The sequence below is a fragment of the Pocillopora damicornis genome, chromosome 1 (assembly GCF_964200805.1).
Source record: "Pocillopora damicornis chromosome 1, jaPocDami1.2, whole genome shotgun sequence".
Classification (NCBI taxonomy): Eukaryota; Metazoa; Cnidaria; class Anthozoa; order Scleractinia; family Pocilloporidae; genus Pocillopora; species Pocillopora damicornis.
Window position 1 is genome coordinate 9,710,722 of NC_142670.1, and position 10,719 is coordinate 9,721,440.

General features: G+C 35.5%; 1 protein-coding gene and 1 long non-coding RNA gene across 5 annotated transcripts in view; one reads left to right on the forward strand and one right to left on the reverse strand.

The window, feature by feature from the left end:
• LOC149051868 (uncharacterized) overlaps nt 1-928 on the reverse strand; it is a 55,923-nt gene extending 54,995 nt beyond the window's left edge. Inside the window, exon 1 of one of the 3 annotated variants that reach the window (XR_016183350.1) lies at nt 677-797. This is a non-coding gene — a long non-coding RNA (uncharacterized LOC149051868). Of the gene's footprint in view, nt 1-676 lie in introns of all 3 variants that reach the window. The other 2 variants (XR_016183373.1, XR_016183329.1) reach the window with 2 other exon arrangements.
• On the forward strand, nt 884-10,155 carry LOC149051872 (replication factor C subunit 1-like). 2 transcript variants are annotated; one of them, XM_089187849.1, is made up of 9 exons: nt 884-1,015; nt 2,676-2,709; nt 3,155-4,273; nt 5,470-5,642; nt 6,241-6,522; nt 7,420-7,599; nt 8,091-8,340; nt 9,008-9,155; nt 9,869-10,155. In XM_089187849.1, exons 5-8 carry the CDS (start codon nt 6,364-6,366, stop codon nt 9,109-9,111), a joined length of 693 nt encoding a protein of 230 aa, XP_089043975.1. In that variant the 5' UTR covers nt 884-1,015; nt 2,676-2,709; nt 3,155-4,273; nt 5,470-5,642; nt 6,241-6,363; the 3' UTR covers nt 9,112-9,155; nt 9,869-10,155. The 2 variants fall into 2 exon arrangements, with proteins under 2 accessions (XP_089043975.1, XP_089044427.1); XM_089188301.1 differs by lacking the exon at nt 9,008-9,155.
• Nucleotides 10,156-10,719: the final 564 nt, after the last annotated feature.

Here is a 10,719-nt window from a genome sequence, read left to right on the forward strand (position 1 = left end):
AGGTGTCATGTCACGCATTCGAATTATTCATCGACTACGAGCTCACAAATACAGAAGAGGATTTGATCTCTGCGCGAACATAGTGAAGATTCAGCAAAGAAAACCACGGAGATGTTCATATTTTCAGTTCGTTTCGTCTCGTTTATTAAATCGCAGTAAGCCCTATAAAATTCCGGAGATATGGTCGAGTCCAGTTTTACAATAGAGACTAAATGCATTGTATGACATCAGATCTTTGAAAGACAGACGCAAAGAACAGTGTTACAAACGTTAACTCTTAGACTCAGTTGTATCCAACTCTGCGCATAAACACTATCATCTGCTACCACTCTAGCAAACACAATTTGGAAACCAGTGTAATTTTAAGTTTGGGAAAATGTGCACGACCACATTCATTCCATTCAAGTCCAATCGCTAGAACTTTTATACGTAGTTTTTTTTTTATTCTATAGAGTCATTTTATATTACATGAAATTGTTTTTGAATAACAGCGTATAAAACTTCAAATAACATTTTGCAAATTTCATGCTGCGAATTTGAATATTTTTCAATAAACAAACGATATACCTCGAGGAGACGACAGCGCAACGAAAGAACCCAAATCGCAGAACGAGCGGGCGCGAATCTAGGGCGCATTCATTCATGGAAATATCGACATCTACAACAGAGTACGTACCCCTGAGAAGTGTTCTCCGCGGATCTATTTGCCATTTTCCAAAGCAATCTATTGGGGCAACTGCACGTGGTTCAACCTCCATCGTCTGACGGCTCCTTTCGTGTAGTTCCGCGAATTTGAATTAGATTATGGTTATCTTGTGACCACTTTATCTTTCTCAGAAAATTAGCGGAAGAGAAATAGTAGGAGTCTGGAAGCTAGCTAGGTTGGTGACCGCTGACTGAAGTACAAGAGATTTTCAAAGATGGCCCGCAATGTAGGAGACTGATGTGAACACATCACTTTACTAATAGTTTGTTCGTCGTTTTGGTTCTCAGCGGCAGAATTTCGCCAAAATTGGTATGTATTGCCATACATGGTAAAAATTTCATCTGTCATGAATCTTTTATTTAGCACATGGTAGGTAATTTTACAACAAGTTTTAACCAAGAGTTTCAATCCACTACATATAATTATCTAATCCAAGGTATCTTTCTTTGGTATGGTACTGTGTGTTAACTAACTTTGTTGGTGTAATTTTCAATAGTGTGTCTGAGTATGTCAGGGTAGCTGAGTGAGGCTGATACGTTACAGTGTTTTGCCTCTTTTATCTTAAACAAGGTCATTAAATGAAGCAATTTTGTCTCATTTCTTAACTCCCAAGATCTGTTTGCTAATTCTCCCCACTATTTTATAGACGTTTCCTTGTGCATTTGTAATAGGAATTTTTTGTTAGGTCAAGATAACTTTTTTCATTACCCTTTAGTTGAATATTGTTTAGATATTTTAGGAAGAAGTTACATCATGTTAATTACATCTGGGAGTTTAAGGGTTAAACAGCGTGATGTGATACACTGCTATCTAAATTTCCCTTAAGTTCGAAATATCCAGGACTTAAGCATACCCTACAAATTTGTTCAAACTGCAGCTTTCACTTCTGCAAATTTTGACAAGTACTAGTTAATCTTTAATTTAATAAGACTGAAGGGAAAATAAAATTTTTGATTAACTTGAAAAGTGATTGATAAAGAAACATTGAAACTTCACCTTACTCAAACTTTTTTTTTCCACAAGCCTGGTGTGTAACCAATGTGCCAGCAATAAATTTTAGATAAGTTTAATTTCCTGATGACTGGACTGAACTCTTCTATTTACATGCCATTGCTAGTGGTTTTTAAGTAAAGTATTACAAACATAATACATCAAGAACAGAATGACTAATTACAAGATTGGAAATAACACAGGAAATACAAGTAACATGAAATATGTATAACATAGACAATACTAATAATATATGAAACATGGGTCACTAGACGAAAGAGCAATTTACTTGATGATTTTGGAATATGGCTGGCATAACAGTGTACTTGCAATTACCTTTTAACTCAAGCTCACACCTTTTTTATTTGCATGATCCGCGTAAAAGTCAAACTTATATGGAGAGTTGCGTGGACTGGGGCTTAAGGAGGGAGATTGGTTTCTACACCTGGTGTCTTCTCTTGATTTTCTGAGCTGGAAGATAATGTCTTGTAAGGAAGCTGTGCTCCAAGGAACAACACCCCCCCTTGATCTTATCCAGTTTTATTGTTAGGTCCAAAGAAGTGAATTTATCTCACATCTGTGTGAATAAAAAATAAATATGTAATTGTTAATATGCTGGTCAGAGTTTATCAAGCAGTGAAGATGATGACATTGCCTGAAAATAAAAACCAAAAGTAAATCAGAAGAAGAAGAAGAAAGGAAAAAACATTATTTACTCAGGTTGTGTTTTAGGTGAACACCAACAGTTTTGAAAGGAACAGATGTTGAGACTCTACACAAACTCTTATACCTCTGTATTAGTTTTATGGTTTCAATGTACATGTAAGCTAGGTAGTTGTGCTATACAGTTTTCTTGTCACTTCCCTCTGCAATTTGCATTATTACGGAAACAGGGTGTAAAAAGATTCACATAATTATACGCACAACATCACAATGATGTCCTGACCCTATTTCTAAATTAATCTTATATCTCTGTTAGATTCTGATGAAGATCCTCTTCCTCCAAAAATCAGGTATGTGATTTGTTTCTTGAATTTTGTTCCCTTCCATACAGTTGTAGTTAATCCTTTAACTCTCAGAAGTGATCAACATGAAACCTCTCCCTATAATATCTACACATTATTATGCAAACAGGTAATGAAAATATTTAAACTTATCAGGTAAAAGCCACTGTCTTGATCTAGCACCAAGCTCTCATAACTAATTTAGAAGGAAATGTGTAGCAGCTAGAGGGGAGAAATAGCAATCAGATCTTAGGAGGATTAAACTTTTGGACCCTAATATCACCCCTGAATCAAGAATCAGGGAAATGGTCACCAACTGTAGAAGCTCTTGATTGTTAAACAAATTTTCCTTGTCAGCAGCTTAGAAAATGCATAGAGAACAGTATGGAGAATATGCATACAGATGTCAAGTTATATTCAGAACCTGGTTCTCTTTCATTCATGTCTCTTTTAGAAAAGCTACATCAGTAAAGAAGGAGGAGAGTTCAAAAGCTAAGAAAAGTAGAAGACCAATCAGCTTTAAGACTCAGGTAAGAAAATGATGTCTTATCATTGAGGGTACCCCATACCTTTTATGTGAAGGGTGATTGGGAGATTTTGTTTTCACAGGAATCATGATTTCAATTTTTTTTTTCATGAATTTTGATTAAAGACGACATAATCCTTCCATTTCCATCTGAACAATTTTTTCTCTATTTAAACACAACCCATGAATGAAGAATTAAATGACTTCAATGTGATCGACAAACCATTTTGTTTCCCTGATGAATTTCAGCATATTTCCAAGAGCAAACTCATAGGATGAACAGCTTTATAAACACGCGAGAAAGAGTGAAAATTTTAATTTGTGAATTTGGCTAATTAATTCTCTTTTTTTTAATTTCATGTGAATGTCAAAGAATTTTGAATATTTTTCATGATGCATGAAAAGGCCATGAATTATATTTTTATGTGACTGAGTTCTACAAAAGGGTTCAGAGGACTCTCCTTATTAATGGAGTGAGTGGTGGAGTTTCAAAGTCCAAGATCTGATTGTTAATTCTCCCCTCTAGCTGCTAGATGTTTTTGTGTAAATTAACAATGAGAATTTGTTGTTAAACCATTATTTTAGGGTTTTGTTAAGGTTTATTTTCAGGCTTCCTTTCTACCAATTCCCTCGCATTCAAGAACCAATCATTGAAGCACCTAGCATGACCATATTGGGAAGTGTCAATCACAAGGGTTTCAGCATACTCTGCTTATTGATGGAGTGGGAGGGCTGGATAGGGAAATATTTGGTGTGAGGTGAACTTGTGGTACAGTAAAATGATGTCAGTTTTTTTTAACATTATGTGACCTTTAACATTGCTTATGCATTAGCTTGCTAAAGAAAACAAAGCCATCTGCTTCATTCAGGGTTCAGCACACTTACCATTAGACCATTATGCCTCAAATAGAATTTGAATATTGTATCACTTGAGTTATATTTTGATGTGGTTTCTACAGATGAGGAATTTGTGCCCAGGAAATTAAAAAAGTCTGCCAAACAGTCAGACAATGTAGCTTCTAAAGAGGTCCAGCAAGTTAAAGAGAGGTATCTTTCATCATTCTCTTTCATTATATTTGACATTTCAGCACCAAACCATGGTGTTCATTTAGAACATAAGATATTGCTCTGGAGAAGCATCTGGCTTCTTATAAAAATATCATGCCAAATTTTGTTTCTCTGTTTGTTTGTTTGTTTTTTCCTTCTTCCATCAAACATTGGGAATGTTAGATCTGTCATAGGACACTGCTCTTATGCCAATACATTTAACCCTAAGGGATCGGAGGGAAGACCTTTGCTTAAAATTCTTTAACAACATAGTCTCCAATCCCTTGGATTGTTTGTACCACTTACTGCCTTTCGACAACCGAGATCAACTTAGGGAGTTACGACGACGCAGACCATTTAGAGTTTCCTTTAAAACAAATCGGTTCAGAGATACTTTCATTCCAGCAAGCGCAAGACATTTTAATTGACATCTATTACAATTGTATATGGGCCCATATGTAAATTAGTCCCCTTTTAGGTTTGATTTTATTGTATAGTTCTATTATATAATTTGTACACCTTTGTAATTCAGCTTCTAGCTGCTATTAAGGTATTATTAATAAACGTCTGTCTGTCTGTCTGTCTAACCCTTTGACTGCAAAGAATTACCAGCATCTAATTTCTCTTTACAATATCCCTCCTGAATCAAACATTAATGTGGGTCGATTGCTTTTTTTTTTGAAAGTAAGGTATTTAAATGGTCTTCTTTCACTGGAGTTTCTTTTCAGGGAAAGATGATTTATTAAAACTTAGTGCGCATTGTGTTTGCTTTTCTGGTTTCTCCAAAATTTTAACTTTTGGATAGGCACATGTTACACACAGGTGTCAAGGTTAGGTCACAAGAATAAAGGAAATGATCACCATTTAAGTGTAAGGCCTGGGTATTATAAAAAATATTATAAATTCCAAGATATTAAAATCAGTTCTCTTCACTGTCTGTCACACAAGTGTTGTGAAAATATCTTTGAGAATATGGTGTTCAATCAAGTGATATCCTCTTGCCTGATGATTTTCTTTCTTCTCGTCACATTGCTGCTCAGTTGACTGTGAATTGGTATTATTGCGAGAAATTAGAAAATTGATCACTCTTAAGAGTGCAAATTTTAAGCTTGATCCAGAGCTTTAAGCCTACAAAATGATCATCCCTTAATTCCTTGTTGAACCATCAATCATTTTTTTGTTTTCATTTCCCACAGAGATATGACCCAAAGTGAATAGAAAAGAAGAGTATAAAAATGGGAGAGAAAAAGAAGGAAGAGAAAATGGGAATGTCAACTGTCACACAACAGAGCAACCATCAAAGAAAAGAAAGGAAGACTTCTCAGAATCAAAGTCTGAGGTTAAAAAGCCTTCCCCTGAGAAGAAAAAGGTTCGTAAGCCTTTTGATTACAATGTATACTTTATTGTTGCAAAATTAATCATTGCTATTAATGCTTAATTGGACCAGCTACCCTGATACTGGAATGGATTAGATCTGATATGATTGCATGTGTAAGGTATGTGTCATTAAGCACTTACATAAGTTACTTTTAGATGAAACAGTAACATTTTATGACTAAATTTGGCTTTGTTTAAGATCCAAAAGCTTACTCAAATTTGTTAACTGGTGTTACATTTTGTATATTATGTAAACCTGTCTTACTATGACACATTACTAACAATACTTGCAACAAAACATTACTTACGATACTAACACTACTCAAAATACTACCATTGCTGTACCTAGAATTTATACAAAAACAGTAACAATCGTGACAAAACTTTTAGGTACATTTTTGGTGATTTTAACTCTGACAATCCAGGGAGATTCTGCCACTTTGTCTCCATTTTTCAAAGCAGCAGTGTCTTCAATATCAACATTCCAATTTGGGACAACTCTTGCCTTGTGAGGACAATTCTTTGCTGTTAGAATATTTGATGTAAATGTAACTTTTGTTCACTTCAAATTTTATCCATGGACTTTTCAGGAAGTACCAAAGACAACTCCTGCTAGCACCCTGGCTGCCAAAGCTGCCACAGTTCCAGAAACTCCATTTAGAGACTTGAAACCAAGTCCAAAGAAAACTGTTACTCTGAAAAAGGAAAAAAAGATGTTAGTAAGGAAACTCCAACCCAAGGAACACCAAAAGGTGTCAAAATCAGAGGAACTGGTTGAAGTTCCACCCTCATTGGAAAAGAAAAACTCTGGCTACCATGGTTTTATGGCGAGAGATGGTCCTAGGACACTTGGTTCAAAGGAAATCCCTCAGGTAGGTTTCACAGACCAAGATCTGATTGTTAATTCTCCCCTCTAGCTGCTAGACATTTTTCTGTAAATTAATAAGGAGAGTTTGTTGTTAGATCATTATAACAACTACATGTACTTGATAAGTTTTAGTATCCTCAATATGTGTTTGCTGGATAATCTATGGATATTCTCAAGTCAGAGAAGTTACATGTTAATTTCTTCTGGTAGTTAAATTATTATTATCTCTCAAGCTCTTTATGGTTTGTTTTCCATCCTTTCAAATTTTAATGAGAGATGCAAGACAAAGGAAGATGAAGATTATTAGAATTAAGGCTTATTTGGAAAATCTGCAGATACAGTTTACACGAAAAAATTGCAAAATGCATGCTTTCATTCGCCCTTTTACCTCTGAGATGTCAATAGTAATTCTCCTTAATGCCTGTCATACCATTCTTGTAATGTTAGTTTGGAGAATTTTGTCTTGGATCAACTAATAATCCCCTGCTTGATTATTTATTCTCATCACTTGTCTGCATGATATTGTATTGATATTGTAAGGAGAAGTTCTGTCTTGATCACTCATGGGAGTTAAAGGGTTAAACAAAAAAATGTATTTTATCCTTTTACTCTCAGTTGTTGTTGTTCAAATGTTGGTTCAATGTCAGTATCTGAGAAACTGTCTACCTCCCCCTCCCCTAATCTTACTTGTTAGCAGTTGATGGTTGTTGGGTCAGGGGAGGGGTGGGTGTGTAGATGGTGACATTGATCTGAAATGTTTATGGTGTATCTACAGAGTTTTCACTTTTTTGCCATTTATAACTTTTCAGTTTGGACAGTGTTAAGAGGCCTTCAAGGGAAGAATTAATTATTTGTCTGCTCATCTTGAATTATGCATGCACTTGATAATTTAAATTTTTAGGAAGCGGTAAACTGTTTGGATGGACTGACATTTGTTATTACGGGAATCTTGGAATGTATTGAGAGAGAGGAGGCAGCAGATTTGATTCAAAGATATGGTGGAAAAGTTACCCAATCAGTGAGCAAGAAAACAAGTTATGTCATCATGGGACAGGATCCTGGGGAGAGTAAACTTTCCAAGGTACATTGTAATGCACAGCTCAAAAGAGGAAAAAAGAGAACTGTGAACATAAACATATAAGCTGCACCTTTTTCACTAAATTTTTATAACAAATCTGGGTGCAGCTTACTGCAAAAACACCTTAGAAACTTGCCACAAATTTGCATAAATTAACACAATTCATTGACAATAATTTGTAAGTCTGTAGAGCAAACTAACAAGAACTGAAAAATTTACCATGGTAGAAATTTATCATTTTCTTTCTGTTGTTGGCTTCTAAGAGAGTTTTTTTTTTTTTTCCTGAGCATGAACTTATTATTTTTTGCTGTGGAGTTCATTAATGTTTCTTTGTTAAGAGACCTTTTCAACTGGGTTAAGGTCGTATTTCCTTCCTTGAATAGCTAAACATTACCTGGCAAGAAAACTATGGTTTCTTTGTTGTTGTTGTTGTTGTTTTTGTTGTTGTTTTTTTGTTTCTTTTTTGTTTTTTTACTTTGGTGCTTATCTGTTAGGCTAAGCTATGTGGAACATCACCAATAGATGAAGACCATCTGTTTGAGCTTGTCAGAACAAAACCAGGCAATGAGACCAGCTATGAACCACCAAGTGTGGAGAAAAGGAAAAAGAAGAAGGAGAAAACTGAATCAGTGGAGTCCCTCAGCCAGGGAAGAGATCAGTTTGAAGGTGATTCATCACAACTGAATGAAAAATCTGTGTCATCTCCAACAACACAAACACTATCATCATCACCTGCACTGAAAGGTGGGTGTTTCAAATCTTTCCAACAATTAGCATGAGAGCATGACCTCACTGAAATTTTAATTCACACTTCAGCTGTATGCCTTAAATTTCCTCATCAGTAAGCATCCTACATGTATTGATGATTACACTTATTGAATATAATTTCTCTTGTGTGCATCCAGGTACTGTACATGACTTTGTATTAAAGTTACTGATGACATAAATACATGTGCATGTGTGTGATATACATGTACCACTAAAATGTCATAGGAGCCATAGGCTAGTGTGCAACTGATAACATAATTTGTTCATCCTCATTTCCCTTCTTCCATCTGCTTAATTTATGGTATCACTCAGTTTGTCTGTCTGTCTGTCTATCTGTCTGTCTCTCTGTCTGTTTGTCTGTCTGCTCTTTTGTGTATGTTCATTCTTCCAATTGCTGTCTTTCTATCTGTCACTTATTCTCCTTGTTCTCCTCTGTCCAGTCACCCACACGTCAGTTTTACCACCACTCTAAATTCCACCTTTAGGTTCATCTGTTGGATCATTTTACTGTACTTCCACCTGTAGACTTGTTTGTGTTACTTAAATTGAGTTAGAAGAAAGTACAGTTTTCTTGTTTTTTATTGCTTTATTTTTTTAATCTACATAAGATTTTGACAGTAAAGTTAATTTTTTTTTTGTGCAGGAGAACCAAGTCTGTCATGGGTAGAAAAATATCAACCTCGTGCAGTGAAGCAGATTATTGGTCAGCAAGGTGATAAGAGCAACATGAGAAAGCTGATGAACTGAGCTGAGAGACTGGGAAAAGAATAGAAAGAAACCAGCCTCTAACTGTGAGTACACATTGATTGTCAAAATTCTTTTCCCTCAAATACATGTACATGTAACTTCTCTTCAGGCAAGTATGCAAACGGTTCAGACAAACTGTCAGAGAAAGCAGATGAAAAAGTTTGGGTTGTAACCAGATAGGGGGACCTTTCTGGGGGGGGGGGAGTAAGCAATTCTCCTAGTCACCTGATGCTACTGAAATTAAGTAAGCATAAGCAAGGTTAGACCTGTGGCTCTTGTGCTGACTTTACCTCTAACCCTTTATCTCACATGAGTGACCAAGACAGGATTTCTCCTTACAATATCAATACAATATCAATCACACAAGTAATGAGAATGTAGAAAAATATTAATCTGGGGATAATTAGTTGATCCAATACCAAATTATCCAAATCATAAAAATTTTATGGCAGACAGTAAGAAGTACTAGTGAGCTGTTTGAAGTAAAAGGGTTCAGTGGATGAACCTAACCTTAATCAACAGATATTTTACATAAGACCTTAAATTGAGTTGTAATGCAAATGTCTTCTAGCTGTTGGCTAAATACCTTTCACATTGAATCCAGATTGTTTCTTAATTCCCACATTCAGAGATACAATTTTTTAAACAGCTGTAACTTATGAACTTTTATGAATTTATTTTACTCGACAGTCACTTATACATGTAGTTAGTATGTTAGTAGTGGAATCACAGTTTTAAACCTTTTTATTTTGCACAGCTTTCTTTTACAACAAAGACTAAGATGGGTCGTCCTTTATGGCAGCTCTTCTGTCCGGTTCCCCAGGAGTTGGAAAAACAGCAACAGCTACATGCACCCTGGTTTGTGAAGAGCTGGATTTTACTTACATTGAAATGAATGCCAGTGACACACGAAGCAAAAGGACCTTGGAAGAACACATTTCTCAGTCACTGAACAATAAAACCATGGATGGCTTTCTGACAGGTTGTCAAATTTCTGTAATATTTGGAATGACTTTGATATTATTAAAGATATTTCATGAATTCTCCAGTCTTGCTAAACTGATTTTCCTCTGTAGTTAATTTATTAGATTTCAGATGTCATTTTTCCTTGTATTTTTGGTCGTGTTCGCTATACGATAACTTTTTGCTAAATTTCGCCTGAGGTCATTTCTTTTCACTCACCCGTCGAATTAAAGCTCTATTGGTCAACTTTTCCTAAAACATTTGTCAAGTTTCCAGGCCGACAAATCGCCTGCATCTTTAATAAGAAAATTTCCTTCACTATGCGTTCAGTATGTGTGTGTCTCATTTTTCCCTGTCCTGTCAAGACATGTCGTATGGCAGTCCAGCGCCCTTCGATCACCCTAAGCAGGCGATGGTTTAACGACCATCACATCAGCAAAAAATAAGTATACTAAAAAAAAATGGCATGTTTATATCATTGTGCTACACTCCGAATTAATGAAAATGAAAAGTTAAAAAATGTAATATGAGGTCCTGTCCAAACTTTGCGTATAAATAGTGAAACAGCATCACTACAAAATAGAATCATGGATCACGAAATAAGCCATGACACGATTTTCTGTTTCGAGTTCGATGAGCTCATAT

Excerpts from the sequence above, each read along its gene's own strand:
- LOC149051872 (XM_089187849.1), top strand. The coding sequence starts at position 6,364 with ATGTTAGTAAGGAAACTCCAACCCAAGGAACACCAAAAGGTGTCAAAA. Across the intron at positions 6,523-7,419 it reads GTTCAAAGGAAATCCCTCAG|GAAGCGGTAAACTGTTTGGA; the intron begins GTAGGTTTCACA and ends TTAAATTTTTAG. Across the intron at positions 8,341-9,007 it reads ATCATCACCTGCACTGAAAG|GAGAACCAAGTCTGTCATGG; the intron begins GTGGGTGTTTCA and ends TTTTTTGTGCAG.